The sequence below is a fragment of the Diachasma alloeum genome, unplaced genomic scaffold (assembly GCF_001412515.2).
Source record: "Diachasma alloeum isolate Michigan unplaced genomic scaffold, Dall2.0 Dall_scaffold_00354, whole genome shotgun sequence".
In the NCBI taxonomy this organism is placed as follows: Eukaryota; Metazoa; Arthropoda; class Insecta; order Hymenoptera; family Braconidae; genus Diachasma; species Diachasma alloeum.
In genome coordinates this window covers 626,345-646,383 of record NW_021680493.1, presented here as the reverse complement: position 1 = coordinate 646,383, position 20,039 = coordinate 626,345, and the positions used below count along the sequence as shown (strand labels likewise).

Here is a 20,039-nt window from a genome sequence, read left to right as displayed (position 1 = left end):
GCTGGTATCGTCAGCCTACCGAAGCGATCGCTAATCCTTATCGATTGAATGGTGATAGCATAAGACTGAAAAATTCCGTGATAAGCCAGAAATCAATAATAGAGATTTTCCTGTACCGTAGCTGGGGTATACTGAAATGCAAGATTTGATGGATGCGAGGGTATAAAAAGGGTAAACATACTTTTTTTCTGCTGTCCCACCCACATATTCGAAACCCTCGTCGTGACAAAGGTTGTTAAATAACTGGCCGAACCTCATTAATGAGCTATAATTAATCGGTAGTTGGTGTTTCATAGAATTCACTTGATGATTGAATACAAGGATTAATTCGAGGAACATGATTATGACGTTGATGATTTAATGCATTATTACGAGCTGTACAAATGGGTTAACTATTTTGATGAATTAATATGTAGCGGTTTGTATGGTTGAATCGAAATTAAATGGAAGAAAAATGATAATGATGACGATGATGATGCCGATGTTTATATTGATTAGTCAGTAAATTATTATGGACTGTACATGAAGAAGTTAATTATTATGAATAGAAAAAAATCGGTTTTGTTTTAATAAATAATATCATCATCAGTCACCAACACCAAGCCTTCTCAGAAAAAAAATGTGAACGTTATGTACAGAAAAAGAAATTTATGTACTAAAGGAAATAAATTATTATTATTATTAGAAAAAAATCGAATTTAAAATGCTTGATTGTGAATTGAATTAAGGACAAATGATGATGATGTTGATGCTGTTGTTGTTTACACGACTGAGTTAGTTATTATGATTAATTAGCATTTAGAATTTTATATGATTAAATTAAAAAATGAATTTAATGAAAAATAATGATGATTTTAATGAATTATCATGAATTGTGCATGAATCAGTCAATTAAGATTTTTAAAAAGCTGTCTAACGGTTTAATATCGAGATGCAAATTCACATGTGCAAAGTTTAAATACTAAAATGCGAAATGTTCGACTGCAAAAGTATAAAAGCTGGCACTGGTGAAAAAGTAGTCAAAATACTTGGACATCCTTAGTCTAGAAATGAATTTAAGAAACAAAATGATATTGATGATTCAATGAATTATTAGAAATTAACTCCATTACAGCAGAAGAGAATAAGCCGACAAAAACTGAAAAACGAACAAATGTTCACGATTTCTGAAAGGAAATGCAGAAACAGCTGTTGATGATTTGAATTCTCCCCACGCTTGCACAAGGAGAGAAATTTTCTAGAAAAATTCTAGTGCTGGCACGGGAAAAGAGGTGCAAAGTGAGGGCCAGGAAAAAATTCCAGTGCCGGCACTAGAAACTTTATTGGGGAAAACGTGAATTTTTCCCCGTATTTCTGTGAAAATTTCACAGAAATCCCCAGAAATTTTACCAGAAATACCAAGAAATTTCACCTTAATAGCACTAGAATTTTTCACAGCCGGTGGATTGTAATTTTTTCCAGTACTCGTACTAGAATTTTTCGAGAAAATTTCTCTCTGTGCAAGACCGATTAGCCAATTATCCCGAAGAAATTGGACTTCAATAGCGTAACAATGTGTTTTTCTAAAGGATCAGAAAAGAGAGATCCAGGGAAATCGATCGTGAAAGTTCTGCTACCCATATCAATAACTTTCTTTATCCGTCATGTGTGCACAGATAATATCCCCCGACAAATATCCCCAGCGGCCAATTCAACACGAGTGGGCGATAATATTTAACACAAAACTTACGAAACCGTCTGCTTCACTCCATGCCACTTTCAAAATGCTGAGATGAAATTAACAAAGTTTCTGCAACTTAAAGTTTATACAACTTTATTCACTCGGTATTATTGAAAAGTTTGTGATTAATTTGACGGGTATACGGAGGCCGATTTAACACGTTGTTAATTCGCATTGAAACATGTTCGATATGGGGTTCTTGTGGCGCGATGCCACTGGATTCCACTCGTTACTGAATTCCCAAGCTCCTCGACCTGGCGACAACCAACGGCTGATGGAAAGCGCGTGGGCAGGGGAAGACCCGCGCATGGTTGAGGCAAAGGCAAATTCACACCACGGAAACTTCACGGGGGGAGATAAACATTTTTTTGAGTACGGGAGATCAGCAACACTCCCACGAGGATGTGCCCTTCATTATTTTTCAATCCGCTGCGTTGATTGGAGGGGGAGAACAAAGTCAAGTCTACGAGGATTTCGTTTTTCGGGGTGGAGAGGTGATGCTGTGTCGGGGAATGGGATTATTGAAAATTTCAAGAAATTCATAATAATGCATCGTCATATTTTTGTCATTTCATTAAGGATGTATTACACCCTTTTCGCCAAAATTCACATTTTTTGAATTTTTCTGGTAAATTGTTGATCGGATTGACCTGAAAAATTAAGTTTTTAAAACAATTATGTAAAAACTAAGTTTTTAACCTAATTAAAAAATTAAGATTAAGTTTTAAAAACTAGATTAAGTTTTCAACTCAATTAGTTAAAAACTTAGTTTTTACATAATTGTTTTAGAAACTCAATTTTTACGTAATTGTGAGGAATGGTTACAGCAAATGGTTAATCTCCCTGCCACTTTTTCAAAATGCAGGGAGATTCCCTGCTTTTTTTTCACCGTTTTTCCTCGAGTGAAAGACGGTGAATTCCCGGGAATAAATTCACTGTTTCGTGAATCACTCGAGGATTTTACATCACTTTGTATCGCGTTGAGTGCTTCTTAGAACAAAGAGTGATTGAAAGAGTTAGAGCTTTTGTCGAGCGACAGCGGAAATGGCCGATGCAACGTTGCAATTTCTTTTCCTTGCTTTGATTTTATCAAAGGTCACTCGCAAGTTAAATATTCCAGAGGTAAATCAGTTCAACTCAGCTCGAGTGTTTAAACGGCGTTCGCATTGAAGAAAATTGAAACGTCAAAACTCACGCTCTGTTGGATTGTAATTTCTTGAAAGTTTATTGAACAACGGAGGTGAGAGGGTTGTTAGGGGCGTTAGGGCGTTAGGGGGTTGTTTGTCTCACTCGCCCCCATTCTCGTTTTAGACGACAAAAGTCAATGCAATCGGAATGAATCATTCATCGATTGCCTGATGATTTTCTGGGCTCAATCAGTCAAGCGATTATTTTCAACTTACGGATAGATTTGGAGATCTTTTATCATCGAAATTTCCAATTAAATCGCGCGACTTTGATCATAATTGAGATACGAAAGGGTGTTAGGGGTCAGAGTATGACATATTCGATGTTCATTCACCTAGAGGACTGGTGTATTTAAATTAAATGAAGCATTAATATTAAATAAATATTTTCTTGGTTGAATCAAAGACTCAATTAATCAAGAATAGAATAATTATTTAGACGACGAAAATTATTGAAGAAGAATTTATTGAAATGAAATAATTCTTCGTGACATTTCAATATTCTATGTTCGTTTCTAAAGGAAGATTTATTCGAAATTAATGAATTATTTGGTTCATATAATTACGGCATTTCCATAGAAGTAACTGTATGAGTTGATTAATTTTCAACAGAAATATTGTTGATGAATAAAAAAATTTCGAATAAGGCGCAAAAAATAGTGCCTGATCGACGAAAGGTCAGTGTAAGCGCCTCCGCATTTTCGGTGTATTTATAAATGCAATATAAATGTTGGGGGTTACGGCTGTGTACTAATGTAATTCCACATCGATGGATAATAATCAGAGGTAGAATAATAGACTCCCTAACCCTGGGCTTTTGAAGTAAAAACCGAGAGGATCATTGCATGTTTTCTATGAATGAGTGTTATTCATGCTAATAAATTAGTCATCAATTTATTGAACCACGACTGATTCTATTTTGATGACAATTTTTTGAGTGAAGTTTTCTTCGATCGAAATTTAGTTTTATGATATTGGAATTTCAAGTAAACTAGTGTTTGTTAATCATTTCTAGATATTACGCAGCAATTTAACGAAAAATTTTCTACCACTACAAATTTTCATTCAAGAAATTATGTTTTTGAATGGAATAACCCTCAATACGAATGATCTGACCTTCAGCACCCATACACTGAGAGAAAAACGACAAAGTTCTCAAACAAGTCTTACTTGTGCCAAGAAAATAGTCTTTTGAAAATTATCAAGAAAGGATTTTTTTATGCAAAACACGCAGAGAGTGCGCCGGAATGAAAAATTTTTGTTGCAAAAATACATTTAGTAGTTAAAAATAAATTGCATTCTCTGTAGACGCAAGAAATGTCATTTCTAGTACTACTCCTTCGTTATTCGATACTCCCATACGTATTTTGCTCCCGAAAAATCTTTGTTTTATGCGAAACAAGGGATAGTAGTTTTTCGTTTCGGCTATCTAATAATCACAGACAAGAAATGAACCCTTAAATGAAACAATAATAATGATATGATAGCAATCTTGTAACTCAGGGATAAAATATTGATCAATTTTCCCCTATATGAGATATTTTCATCCTGAAAGGGCACCGTCTGGTGCGAATTATCCGCCTCTTGAGCCAAATATTTCGTTGCTGTCGAAAGCAGAACAATTATTCATGTTTGAGTCTTTCAAATTCGAACCAAACAAATTCTCTTTTGGCAATTTTAAACTAGCGATTTTGTTGGCCCAAACAAGACCTGTTTGATAACGTGTTTGTTTTTCTCTCAGTGTAAACTGCATAAACATGAAGACAATCATTGTTCCCCTTCTCTCTACCAACAATACCCACTTTTCACAAATTCAAATGTTCAAACCAACTCCACCGAATAAAGCCCGATAAAACAGTATATTTGTCTTATCAAGTATTTATCTCCCAGCTCAACCCTCCAGTCATCCTCAGCCGGTATTTTTCGAGCATTACGTAACGCTGATAAAGTAGAGGTACCCCTTCTCAATAGCTGTCAACCCCAGCTCACTCATCTGATCCAATTACGCCACAGTGCACAATCGAATCGATTAACGAGTAAATATTTAAATGAAGTGAATAGCTTCTTCACGTAAGAGTGAACTTTCTCTGTGGTAAACATATTCATAAAAAAAATCGTCGAGTATCGAAAATAGAACAGAAGGCGAATTGATGTTGAAACACATACCTTCGTCATCAAGAGTAATTCTCGATGCTAATGAAATCTCAGTTAAGTTTATCCAAGTATCTGACAGTTTTTTCAATCTTCAAATTTGTCAATTAAATTGCGTGAGGAAAATTGGAGAAAAATCACGAATATTCAGCGTCATCAAAACAGAATTTTGCACAGAATTATTATTTTTTCAAACATTCGATGTTTATAAATAAATAATTGAAATTGTTTCAACTTTCGGAAACCTTCTTTTTACGCATAAAATCGATTTCCGGTAAAATTTTGAATATGAAGAAATTTGTTACTATTCTGAAAAAATGATTGTTATGGTGGAAAATTGATTACTTACAAATCATTTATAGAAATGCTCGTAATTTTCAAAAATTGCAATTTTGAAAAAGTTTTTCAAAACGGTTGAACATTGAGATTCAAATTCAGGCCTGCAAAGTTTGAATGATAAAATCATTGTAAAATGTTCATTGTAAAATGGGAATTTTAGGGTCAAATGTGGCCCAAATGGAAGCTCAGATGTTCGACTATAAAAGTAGAAAAGCATTTCACTGGAGAAAAAAATTACCAAAGTAGTTGGATATCCATAAATCCTCCATTATGAATTTTTGAAGGATCCATTACCGAAGCCACGAGAATCGATCAGTTGCTTTTGACGCCCACACGTATGTCGAAATGAGAGGAACTACTGGCTAATTCCGCTCTGCATTCATTCCATGATATTCTGCAGGCAATAATTTGCAGAATTTTGTCATCAAGAGAATAATTTTCATCATGAAACGACCGTTTGATCGTTGGCTTTAGGAATTATCAAATTGAATCATCAGCGAGTTCAATAACGAAATGAAATAAATCCATTAGATTGATGAGTATTGATACGGTATATGATGAGAATCCCATGAAATAACGATTCGTGGAAGCACGTGGGCGTGGATGAACCTGAGAAAATTCATCGATGAACAATGTGGGAGAATGAAAACAATGGATGAGGTCAACAAGATAGTGCTGCCCACATTTGAGTTTAAATCTCCCAGGGAACATAATAGTTGATGGCCACAGGTGGTTTTGTGGTACTATTCGGGTGTTCCATGGAAAAGAAGGATGAGAGGTGGATTTTAGGATTATTAGGGAACGACTGAAAACACCGCACGGAGAGGAAGAATTAACTCTGACGAAAAACAATATGTACCACGGAAGAATATTTGATGGAGTATTTGAGGGAAATTAACCAACTTGATAGAAGGAAATTTAATATCTTTCACAAAAATTGAATTTTTGTCGTGATCATCAGCAATATCCCTGAAGAATCCCAACTGTTGACAGGAAAAAATATAATCTACTGTACTCTCAACTCTGATTTTTACATTTTAAAATGTGTTGTATTTGTGCGGAAACTGGATTGTGATATAAGTGAAAGCTGACTGAATTCAAATGAAAATTGTCTCAACAGTTATTAATTTATCCGGATAAAACTGTTAAAATTCGGGTTTTTTCGGCAATTGGTCGGGACATTATTGAGAATTAAAATCAACACCCGCGTCGTTTGTTCAATCGATGTTTGACCCAAAATCAATGTCATATCGTCAATTATTCCAATGTTTCAAGAATCAATCTATAAATCGATAGAAACATTTTCTATCGAATCGAAAAAGTTTAACGATTGAAACCATTTCATTGACTCTCCCCCGTTCGCCACCCCCAAATACGAACACATTGAGAGACCTACGTTGGTTCAGCAGCAGTTGGCGCCACTTGTCCAACAGTAGTAGGCAGTGGTGGTAGCTGACCCGTTGCAATGCTCAGGCACAGCTCAGTCAGCCTTTCCCGTGCGGCGAGAGAGGGTGGAATAAATTTGTCACAGTTTCCCTGTACATACAAAATATTCGAGTAAAATTATTCACTCTTGTGACTTTCATTGCAGTTGTGCTGCATATTTTCTCGTGTCTAGTTGCACATCGGTAAATGCATGAAAGTACGGACATCGTTTGCCATCGCTGGAAAGAATTAGGGAAATTGTTTGAGGACTCACGTTACCACGCGAGACAATCCAGGCGGAGTGACTACGCGACCCAGTAGAGAGGGTCAGCTAACGATCAGACATTCTATGTAAGTCAAGTGTCTTTTATTATACTCCGCACTTCATCGACTTGACGTATTTGAAATTGAATTTTCGAGGGGATGCACTCGGTGTATTTCATGGGACAGTCGGGGGTGTCTCGCACAGGCTGTGATGAGTCCATGTTAATTGATTGATGATAATACGCGGAGTCGTTTACTAAGATCGCTTCTTAATGTGAATTTTTTGTGATTAAAGATTATTTGATTTTAGAGTTCGTCTTCAATCTTCGATAACTCGGGAACGACAGGGTGACATTTTCGCATTTTGTTTTTCTTTTCAAGGTATCTTTGCAAGCTTTAAAGATATCCAAGTACTTTGGCTATTTTTTCACCAGTGAAATAATTTTCTAGTTCTGTAATCGAACATCAGAGCTTTCATTTGAACCCCATTTGACCCTAAGTTTCTGGACATTTTACAATGATTTTATTACTCAAACTTTGCGGGTCTGAATTTGAATCTCGATATTGCACTATCAGAAAACATTTTGAACATCTGAAGAAAATGGGAAGTTTACTTATGGAGGAAAATTGATGAAATAATTTAAAAATTGTAATTTTTGAGAATTACGAGCATGTTCTATAATAATTTATAAACAACGAATGTTTGAAAGAAGTGGGAAATTGCTCTTATATTGCATATAGTGTAGTTATTTTGGCTAATAAATTAACAATATGCTTCTGAATGCTTATTTTGCACATCATTTCCTTCTATCATGTATTATCCATTGTTTATTTCATTTTATTAAATTGATTCAAAGATATCCCCGGAATTCTGATTTTCAAAAAATACAAAATTTTTGAAAATTCGCGAATAAATGAAAATAACGATTACTGCTATCGCCTTCAACTTCGCACTCGGTTAAAGGGATATCCAAACAAATTTTTTAAGCCATCATTCAATCAATTCAGATTCAAACATTTTTTTTAGTTATTTTGGGGCAATCGATTTTCGAAAAAATTCGAAAATTTAAAAAACTAGTCGATGAATTAAATGTTAATTAATGACGATTAATAGGACTCAACAATACCTATATTTGAAAAAAAGATTCAATTCTTCACATCTTCGAACTCAAAAATAATAATTCTATGCAAAATGTAATTTTAATGACGCTGAATATTCACGATTTTGTTTAACATTTTTCAATATTATCCCAATTATTAAAATATTGTGAATACCGAAACACATGTGTAAATAACAAAACTTTGGAATTCAAACTGAAAGTCATTATTTCCCGTTAATGTCGCTGATACCCTGCCTCAGGTGTTGGCAAAGTTCAAATATAATTAAACGAAATACATAATGGAAATAATAAGTGGCCCTCGGTAGACGGGGGTAATGCCTATTATTTCACTGAACAGTTTCACAAATTTATGTAATGAAAATGCAGAGTTTTAATGAGAAAAGTAATTACTCCCTTTTTCCACTGATTGATGGTAAGAATTTTTGGAAAAAAATGGAAATTAACACGAGAATTTTCGGTGGGTGGAGGTGGCGCATTCGGTGAATGCACTGGAATTTAATCAAATTCATGAAAATTCCATTGTCGGGGTGTTTACATTATCCTTCGTTTACTGACGAATTTACCGTCCTTTAATTATGAACATTTTAGTGAATGAATGTATGAATGAAAAGTGGATTAATAGAGATGTAGAGTTTATCCGCGTCCGAAATTTGATGAATCAAAAATTTTATTTTTTAATTCAGTAGCGAAGTGGTAAGTCAATAAGGACTTCGCGGGAAATCGCGAACTTCACATTTCGCGTTAAATCGCGATATTAAATCATTGTGGATACTCGTAAATAAGTTGGAATTGAATTTTTTTTTGTCAAATCTCAAATTGTCTTTGAAAAAAAATTCAATTTTCCTGAGGTTAGACTGCAGGAAGGATTCCTATAATTCTGAAATTAATGACAAAAAACCTAATGTGCGCTTTTTTATTTTAATTCGATTAATCCATTCGGAAGCAAATTGCTAATTTTTAGCAAAAAAGCTATTCTTAATTTAGACCTCCGCAATGGGCCACTTGTTTGAATCATACTGGGTCGATGTAACACAAAAAATCAAAAACTTAAATACAAACGATTAAAGAGCTTCTATTCGAAAGCAAAAATCCCCGACAGGTGTGGGAAATTTTGCTCTACAGGACAATTTTTGTTTCCAGAATCGTAAAATATCCTCCACAAACAGATAATTTTTCATTCAATAACATTTTGCTGCACGATTACCTTTCATACAGTAAAATTTGCCACGACTTTCTAGTTAATTTTTATCCAACTTTGCTCTCCGCGTAGAAAATCACTCGCGTAAAATTTTTTAGGTCAATTGGTGGAGTTTAACAAGTTCCCATTGGTCGTCAACTGGCATTAACTCCCGTGCAGTCACAGTAACTCCAGAAGTTTATCTGTTATTGAGGCGTTTCATACAACTGAGATAACTTTGTCCTCACAGATTCACTCCTCGGGAATTATCCATGAGTTGAATTCAAACGTGTACTTGCAAGTTGTATCACTCAGCGAGTATCTACAATCATTCGTTCTGAAGTTGTAATTCAATAAGATATTGAATTTCATGTTGCGAGAGGATGAATACGAACGATAACTTTGATTTTAATGGATTAAGAAGTTTGGCAAAGTGATATTTATCATTTTATAGTGATTATGAGTTGAATTTTCGCGAGGAATTCCAACGGATGAATTACTTTTTCATCAATAAAACGGCAGTTTATCTCAAATGCATCATTTTTGATCAATTATTATTATTATTAATCATTTTTTTAAATTTGTTTATCGGAATGAAAGCGTGCGCCCAGAAAAATTGTTTATTTGAATTAAATGAACTTTGTTGAAATCAAACAAATTTCATTAATTAACATAAATTGATCTGAAATTTTTATGAAGCAGAAAGTTTCACAGAATGATATTCACCCTTCCAATTAATTCTAGAAGTATTGAATTCTTCATGAGAAAGCATCATATAAATTATTTTCGTTTCAATAACAGACGAAAATATGTCTTGATCCGATTTACGCGGAAAATCGTTTTCACCTGAGGCTAAAACTGTCTTGAAAATTCTGAGAGACACTTTATGACATCAAAAACTCGCTCAAAGGAAATAAAACAAGCATTCGTATCTCCAGACACTTGGAAGCATAATCTGATTTGCCTCCGAGAGTGGGTGGCTTCTGGTGCTCCATTAGCGTTTACCCTGTTGAACCATTCACTAGCGTATACCCTGTCTCTGATCGTCTTTACCCGGTCTCTTATGTTGAGTATATATAACTATCTGTCTCGTTATTCCAACAGCTCCGCCCCCTCACCCATGTACCAGGGGATTCAATTAATTTGAAAGCTGAGGCATCAGCAATTGTGAAACAGGTTTCACAATTGCACATACAGCTGACGATTTCCACGAATGCCATGATATTTGAACCCGCTATGCCCCTTGAAAGGTTGTGAAATTCTAATGGCTGATTTATGCCAGCAAAGATTCATTCATTCATTCAAAAATTTTCCATTTTTTAACGTTTTTGGTTCCGAGTGGAAGCCTTGTATTTGAGCAATTTTTCGATTTTCTAATTTTGATGACAAATGGTCGAGAATGTTATGAAACGTGAAAAAATGATGTTTTCAGGGTCATGTCTGTATATATGTGTGGCAACTTGGGTTTTTGGTGATCAATTTTTACAAAATTCAACAAATACGGAGAAATTTGTCGATGAAAGTCTGAAATTTTGACTCATGGTAGCCAGGGATCCCCATCAATATTAAATTTCTGTAATATTACATGAATTTGACCCGTACATTAACGAAGGTTTAAAATATGTTGATTCAATTTTTCAAATAATATAATATTAATAATCTGATTTTTTACGAATAATGATGTATTTAAAACTTGTTGATCTGAAACTGTAAATTTACTACTAACATGTTGTTCATATTTTGTAAATCTCTCTTGTTTTCAATTTTTTTCTACTATCGCTGAAAATTACTTTCTAAAATTGATTTTTCCGGGTTAAAAACACATCCCTGAAACAACCATCTTCGAGGCGAAATAAATACTCGACCACGCGGAATGCATCCGCTTCGCTCACCCCAAACAACCCATATTTTTCCTTATTTGAGTTCAAACGGCATTGAACGAGATAAAGGAAAACAGACATCGGATATTGCGTGGAGGATAGCCGCGCAGGTAATGTTGCCCCGGAGAAAAGTGAAAAAAATGTATTCTCACAATATTAAACTGTCGGATTTATCCGTCTTTCATTTTTCTCATCTCCAAGCCCCTCAATTACCGTCTACTCGAGACGGCAGGGTAGTTCTGACCTACTCCATCAATCGTTGAGTTCCCGCAACCTTCGTTGCATCGAAATCTGTCATGAAACTTATCAGAAGAACATCGGAGGAGACTTGTCTGTCTGTTACTCTGTCTCGCGGCACTGATCATCGTCAGACTCCACTAGAAGACTTTCCTCCAGCCAGTTAACTTACTCCACTGTCTCCTCTCGCAGAGTCGTATCATGTTGGAAAACTTTGCACAAAAGACTTCTCCATTTTGAAGCATCCACTCCTTTTGTTCCCCTCGAGGGAGAAAAAAAGAGTTTCGCATAGATTAAAACTCCGGTTGCTCAGGATTTCCAGGTGCAACTACTCGACAAAGTGTTGCTATCAGCTGTGACGCACGCGGGGGAGAAAATTGTTACAAGTGGGTTGCTGGGGTTCTTGCATCAATGGAAATTTTTTTTTTTATTCTGGGATTTAATGGGGCTATTTCGTGCTGCTGTTGAATTGACACTGCAGTTGTCCTCTCCGGTGTTGCGGGTAAAAGGGTCACGTCCGGGGGTCCTTAAAAGCTCTGGGCTAGGTACGCTCAGTGGTGCACGTGATGGTGCGTCATGTGTGGATATTCAGTCAAAGTTTTTAATTTTATTCTCATTTTTTGAGAATTGAGAATGAAAAACAGACCAAAATCTGTATTTCTGAGACTTTCGGGAATACATTGTTGCAGAAAATAATTAATTTCATGGAGAGTCTAGTTGTAATTTTCAGGGGAGAGATGTTGAATTTGATTTGAGGGAGGAAGAATGAGAATTTTACAATTTACTTGAGTTTGGAATTAAAACATGAATATTCAATACCAAATTACGTTGAACATTCATTTAATTGAGACTTCAAGAACATATTTACTTGAATTTTGATTATTTCTATCAATTAGAGCGCAATATTTGAGGCTACCCGACAGTTTTATTTTGGATGTTTCCTCTTAGCTTTTGAACATTTTGCAGTAGCTCTTTATTTTTTCGTCTTATTTCAGATCGAATCTTGTATTTGACAATCTACGAAAATCGGGTTATTCTGTTAACATAATTTGTTGAAATCTTTCCTCATTCACTTTCTGATGTTGTCCACTGCACTGTGATCGGCCAAAATCCGAGTGGGCAAAATAATCCGACAAATATGAAGAATGGCTAAAAATAAATTGATGAACTGCGATTTTCAAATTGTTGTGCAGCAGTAAGACGAGAATTCCCCAATCTCCTTGGAATGTTCAATAAAAACATGAATATTCACTACAAAATTACATTGAATTTTCAATTAGTTTGATGCCATTGCTATATTGCCTCCAATTTTTCTCATTCCCCTCAATTTCATCAAATAATTGGACTGAAATTCACAATTTCCGTTAATTTTTTCGCCAAATAGTGAATTTCCATCAACAGTCATCCTTCCGATTGCAATTTTGCTCACCTCAACCTGAAATTCTGATGAAAAATATCCAAATTTACTCACGTATGATAAACCTTGGACGTTATCACAGCGCGAATCACGATTTATCACCTGAATTTCATAAAACAAATTGCGGAGAGAAGGATGTTGAGGATAGATAAGAGATGTGGCATCCTGTATACTGTATTACATGAAGCATAAAAACGTGATGAAGAAGGGGATAGTAATTTCAGAGAGACTCTAAAAACACACGCGTCGTTCTCTCGCTCCCCCCACTTATCCCTTTTTTCTCGCTGAACCTTTTCACCGCGGCTTCTCTTATCTCATCCTCGGTTTCACTCTGCGCCCCCGCTTTCCGCGGTCTCACCTCCCAATGCGGAGTAGAAGGGTGAGCGCGAACTCGAGAATGCGACATCCGGACATTCCACGAGATCCGCAGACATATATTAAAGTCCCTTAACAAGGGGTACGGTATGTACGGGGAAGATATATAATATGTGAATGAGAGACTGCGCGAGATGTTTTTCACGATTATTTCGGAACACACACGGAGAGAAATGTTCAGTAAAAAATGACGGAACTCACAATTCACTCACCGATTACGGAATTGACTCAGAAAATTTAAATGACGGTATTGTAATTTCTCACAGGAGATTCAGATAAAAATTACGGAACGCTCCGGAAAAATTCCGTAACAGTTCCGTAAAATTTCCTACAACCACATTTCGCTCCGGAATTACGGAAAAGATACGTAATTTTTATTGAATATTTCTCTCCGTGCACGGAGAAAAATATTCAGTAAAAATTACGGAACAATTCGCGTAATCCGCAATGGGGAATCGTTTTCCGGCAATTTTTATAGGAACGGAAGAGAATAAATCTGAAATGTTATTGAAATAATTTTCATCAAATAATTTTCCAGGATAATAGTAAATTGAAAGGAAAACTTTTCAATTTGGCCGATTTTTAAGAATAAGAAAATTTAAAAAATTTAAAAAAAACCTTTAAATTTCTCATTTGTTGACTGTTTAAAATAAGAAACTGTGAAAATTTGTCCCTAAAATGGGTTTTAATTTCCATAAATTAGAAATTTCATGCAGTTATTAATTACTTAACCTCATTAATTCATTTAAACAAAGAAATTAACGAAAAATACTGAAAAGACCAGAACTGTTCAGAAATATAAAGGTCTATCTCATCTCGATTAGATTCACCACAATGTCTCGCCATTTTCCGCCTAAAATCCTCACAATGTCAATGATTCCATGAACAACACCTCATTACTGTCGATGGAATTATTCCGCATCCGTAATTCCGTTAATAATCCACTGGGCGTGAAAAAATTTATATCTCCGTGAATTCAGGTTGAGTATTGATAATTTTTTTTGTTGTTTCGTAAACCCTCTCGGTTTTTTACGATTTCAGCAGCGAAGTGGTAGAATGGTTTAAGTCGACTCATCTCCCAGTTGAGTTTTTGAGGAATATTTCCGAATCTAAGGGAGATATCGAAATTTTCGTAATAACATTTGTTGTAGCTCTCAATCGGCTCTACAGAAAAGGTTATAACAACAATTTCGCTATCTCCCTTAAATTCCGAGATATTCATCGAAAACTGGTCAATAGCCAAAATTTTTCCTGGATTCAAAGAGAATGAGTGATGGATTCAATGATTCAATTAAGTGGAATTACGCATCAGTAGCGCATGTTCTGCATAATCTCTGGTGAAAGCCATAGAGATTGGCTTCTCCAGGACGCAATGCGCTATCTGGCAACTACCCAGAATCCAGCGAGTTGCCACGAACGCTATGCACTGCTATCGGTCTGCGTATCCGCTCGCGTGCTCCATATAACCGAATCCGCAATGCCTCCGGGTCTCTTCGGATATCACTGGCTTTTCTCAGAGTGCGTTAACCCCATTTCTCTCTTTTTCGGGGGATATTCCGATCGTGGGGGTTCGACTAGAGAGAAAATGACCGACTGTCGCAGGAATTATTTCTTGCACTGACAGAAAAATTAGTTTTATCAAGAGAATCTTATTTGAACCAACTGTCAATTGGTTTTTAATTTTCAAATAAACATCATTTCATAGTGAATACCAGTTATCTCTTCTTGAGGTACATTTAATTGGGAGACATCAAACTTCTCTAGAATTAAAGTCCCTTTTATTTGTCGCAAAAATGAGAGTATTTGATTTCTCTCTAGTCAAAAGTGGGAAAGTAACATGTGGGAAATTGATCTTGTATTCCACATAGTATAGTTATTTTTGCTAATAAATTAGCAATATATTTTCGAATGATTATTTTGCGCATTATTTCCTTCTGTCATGTACAATGCATTGTTTATTTAATTTCATTAAATTGAATTTAAAAAATTGGAAAACAAAATTTTTTAAATCGTCGGAATTTTTTATCAAAAATTTGTGGTATTCGAAAAAATTAGTGTGATCCTCCCCCCGTAAGCAATGAAATAATAATTGGTCCAAATAAAATTCTCTTTATAAAAGTATTTTGTTCAGTGTATATAGAACATTGAATTTAACAAAAAATCCCTGAAAAACTTCTCTTTGGAAAATTGTGTCATCATATTTCCCGATAATTGTTGAATGTCGAATCAACAACGAGAAATTCAATGCAACGTCGGATTGAATTATCTCTCGATTCCAAGCTTCAGACAATAAACACTCAAAATATCACGACGAATTAATCCGAAATTTCATTGGTTTGAAATCCAATTCCTGAATGAAGATATCAATGGCCAACGGCAAAAAATCCGCACAAGTTCTCATTAAAAAAAATTACAATCCACAACTTTTTGCACTCAATTTCAATCAACTTCGCTGGGAAAAAAAATTTCAGTGGAGGAAAAACCAGTGTCCAATCGCATGCAATTGACTAATTGAACGGGCTGCGCGAATTTCACCAGACCTCTTTTACCTTTGATGATTTTTATGTCCCGGCTGAAATGAAGTTCAGTCAATCGAATTAGGGTGGATGGAAATGGTGGGACACAGGGGTGCCTGTACTGGAACAGACGGTATTTCAGATCCATCTTGTTTCGACGCCGGGGCGGAGCGAGGCATGACGGAAGTGGTATGAGGTATAAAAAAGAGTATTTAATCGAATTAAGGAACGAGACACTGGAAAAATGGACGAGTCAGTTATTAAATTTCTCAACGTGTTCCTTTTTGCAATTTTTTTTTGTCACATCACTTTAATTTTTTCAGTTTGCAGTGTGAATTCCACAAAAACTCCTAAAAAAGAAAAAATTTGTGGATTTTTGCTTCTGACAGCTTTTTAATCGTTTAAATTTAAGTTTCGGATTTTTTGTGTTATTTTGTGTTTAAGTGCAAGAATATATTTAACTGAATTTTCCTAATTCCTGTGAATAATTGAGGAATAATTATGCTAAAGTTGAAGTTTTCATTGATTTTTTAAAATAAAATTTTGAATTTTCAATGAGAAAATTCCTTGAATTCTCAGCGAAACTATAATCTGAAGTTATTTCCCAAGAAGTCTACCTGGAATTTCAGCCAAAAAAATGGACCAGTGAACCAAGATTTGATTTTCAACTGCTAAACTCTTTATTTGATTTTAATATTAATTCAAAAAAAGTTTATTAAACCCCGAAAATTTCATAACTCGATAAAATGAAATTTAAAAAATTATTAAAAGCAAATGACATATAAATTCGAATTTCTCTGGGTGCACGCTCTCTCTAATCCGTTCCGACAATATTTCTCGCTATTTTATGCGAACAATAGAGGCCAAATACGAGCTTAAGCATTAATGAAAGCTCTCGCAACATATTTTCCCCTCGCAGGAGCAAAAAAGAAAAAAAATTCCGCCCTTTCCTCGGCATATTCCCTCAGGGATATTCCGTGCGTGAAATATCCAGGGCTGCGCTGATTTGCGGGGGATCACCGCGTCAGACGAAATAAAATGATTCAAAGATGAGTATATCTCAGAGCGGAGTCTGAGAAAGTCTGTCCTTGAATTATTCATGCTAACGCGATACCAAAGTGATTGATATTTACGATCAATCCCACATTTTCTTAAATTAGTGATACATCGGGAATACGAATTAAGGTCAATAAAACATTGTGCTTGAGGATATCCAAATATTTTAACTACTTTTATCTCCAGTGAAATGCTTTTCTACTTTTGTAGCCGAACATCAGAGCTTTCATTTCACCCCAAGTTTGACATTTTACAATTATTTTGTGATTTAAACTTTGCAGGACTGAATTTTGATTTCAATATTGAACCGTTAGAAAACATTTTAAAAATCTGAAGAAAAAAATTAGAAAATTTGCTGGAGGAAGATTTCCAAATTACTATGACTATTACTATGACTATTATAATTACTGTGAAAACTAGTGTCCCCAAGACTTCTTAATTTAAGACACTTAAGGGTGATGAGTGTGGGAGATGTCAAATGAATTCAAACCTACTATCATTGCAACATCAGAAGGGCGTAAAACCTTAAATATCATTCTAAGGAAAAATAACCTTTCATCAGTATTTTTGATCACAGACCGCTATTCTCAACGTAATCAAAATCATCAGAGAACAAATGATTGGCTATTTAAAAACCAATAAAACCAATATTTACATGCAACAAACGGCTTAAAAAAGACGACAAAAGTGTCTTCATTTCAGACACTAGTTTTTCCATTGTAAAGCACTCGGTTCGATGCTTCCCAAAGCTTATCAATTTTTCCTGTCACAATGAAAAAGTTTGTTCCGAAGAAGAGAATCCGACGGGAATCTGCCTGACACGAGTCTGCAGTGATACAGAAACAGAAAGAATTTGCATAATACAATTTCCGCTTTGTGCATCCATGTATCTGTTACATTTTTCCCCTGTTTTAGGGAAAAAAAAAGATGTTTACCTTGACCGAACTTGACGTGAATGCGCCTTCACGCGAGTGGCAGAGGCAGGATAGGCTGGATGTGACCCAGTTTCCGTCTATTCTACACTCTTCCACAAGTAGCTAACCCAAATACTCCGCTCACCACTCCAGGGGCTTAGTTATCAGTACTTATGCGTCTGTAACATTTCTGTATTTGCCCATGTATTTTTCCACTCATCGATGTGTGAGGAGAATTTTACAGGTGTTTTCAGAAAAAATATTCATCCGGCGATGACAAAACATGGTGTGGTTAAAGTTTTGATGACTCTTGTGGGCAATCTAAAGTTCGGAAAAGTGTAAATTTTTTTGGAATTTAATTTATTACTGTTTATCAATAAAACATCAAGCGGAATTTTGTTTTCAGAATAACAAAATAGTTATCGAAGTTGAAAATATAATCTGCATTTCATGAATTCTCGAGTGGAAATTCATAATGAAAAGTTTACGGTGGAATAAATTGGCAGTAGTAGTGCGTCGAATATTTTGTTCAGAGTTTCGAGAGGATTATGGCAATTACCGGGGCTTTGATGGGAGCGCATCGGAATATGAGGGCCATAAGAATCTGGAAGTTTATAAAGTCAAAAATCAATTTTTTTACAAAAGAGGGATTTGTTGAGAAACACTGGTTGATTCCGCATTCATTGAGACTTCTGACCCTTAAGGTCCTTATGAATTGGTGACTTCGTGACCTTGGTGACCCTAAGGGTTATTACAGGAAACACAATTATGTTCATTTAAAAGGTGAAACACATTTTTTAAACAAATTAAGGGTATCAGAACAAAAATCATGAGCCTTCAAAAAGTTCATGAGAAAAAAATTGAAATTTGCTCAAAACTGATATCTTCTGACAAACGCCGATCAGATTATTAAAATTCCTGATCCGTATGACCCTTACGACCCAGAATGAAAAAGCAATGAGAGAATTACAACAATCAGAAACACCTTGGGAAATGAATCAAAACCGAGAATGACCCTGCCACTGGATAATAAATCTTTGTCCCCAAAGCACATCCTCCCGTAAATAGGAGATGAATCTAGACATAAGTAGTTATTGAACGATAAGACAAAGCTCGCATACAAAGACCTCTTAACCAACATTTTCCGTGTGGCGCGTGACAGTGGAGTTGCCAAGTCCGCCTTAAAGCTGATGAGCCCAAGCCAGTTAGAGGCTGTTCTCCCTCGGGAGGAGAGAACCAATCAAACATGTTTATTATCGCAAAGCAGGGGTTAAAAAAGTCTTGAAGCTTCTTTTGGATTAAAATTCATATTCTCTCGATACTGGAAGGCTAATCTTGTTGAACAATTCTTGTGCGTTTCAGAACGGAACGATAATTCGAATACTGTGTGGATTTGAGATTATTCTTACGTGAACAATGGGCGGCTGGATTGTAACCACACTGGGAATTGTCCTGGGAATTGTCATTGTTGTTACTCTGGTTTTGTACAGGAGGTGAGTGGATTTCAATCCGTTTTTATGATGATTACGAATTGAATGCTTCACACGGACCCGGTTGCACGAGCTTCAGTTGACTAAATCGTCAGTTAAGAAAAATAGATTTTACAACTTGTGCGTAAAGTGAAATTTTGCGTACGCGGAGTGTTTCACACATTATAATCAACAATAGGGTTCGACATTCATGGGAAAAGTATTCAGTGACCCTTGGCAGGGTAACACTCACCGAAGTCACATCACCCACCAGTGAAATACCACTTTTTCATCAAAGTAACTTTTTAGGCACGCGAAGCGTAACATATCCCATGGGATATGTAATTAATAAATAGTGTAATCTTGTAATTTTAATCTGAAAAATATTCAATAACATATAATATAATGTACACAATTCACACTTTTTCCGCAAGTGTCGAACCCTATTTTTCATGACGACGTGTGGAAAGCGGAGTTTCCCACACGTCGAGCGTGCGTAAAATTTCTCTTCACGCACAAGCGATGAAAAATGATAAAAAAATTAAAAAACAAGTTGAAATATTATGCAAATTTCTCAGCCACGCCCTGACCCGGCCAAAAAAATTATTAGCACATGCAATTAAATCGATCCCAATATTTTTCACGACTAGATACTGCATCGGTTGGCCCTGGGGAGCGCGGAACATTTGGAGTGTATGCGAAGAGTGGCGACAGCGGCTATCCTGGCTCTGGGCACCGCGGGAGGAGAAGGTATGTCCAGTGACCTCCCCCGCCCCCCCCCCCCCCCCCCC

At 35.8% G+C, this 20,039-nt stretch overlaps 2 protein-coding genes across 2 annotated transcripts in view; one reads left to right on the top strand and one right to left on the bottom strand.

The window, feature by feature from the left end:
• The window catches only part of LOC107041114 (synaptotagmin-6), a 28,484-nt gene extending 26,561 nt beyond the window's left edge, over positions 1-1,923 (bottom strand). The window contains exon 1 of the mRNA XM_015261512.1: positions 1,730-1,923. The gene's annotated coding sequence lies outside the window, so the exon portion shown is untranslated. The remainder of the gene's footprint in view (positions 1-1,729) is intronic.
• Positions 1,924-7,109: 5,186 nt separating this feature from the next.
• Positions 7,110-20,039, top strand: part of LOC107041029 — a 19,687-nt gene continuing 6,757 nt past the window's right edge. Inside the window, exons 1-3 of the mRNA XM_015261386.1 lie at positions 7,110-7,173; positions 19,142-19,272; positions 19,899-19,998. Of these exons, the coding sequence (XP_015116872.1) occupies positions 19,196-19,272; positions 19,899-19,998 (177 nt within the window). The 5' untranslated portion in view covers positions 7,110-7,173; positions 19,142-19,195. The remainder of the gene's footprint in view (positions 7,174-19,141; positions 19,273-19,898; positions 19,999-20,039) is intronic.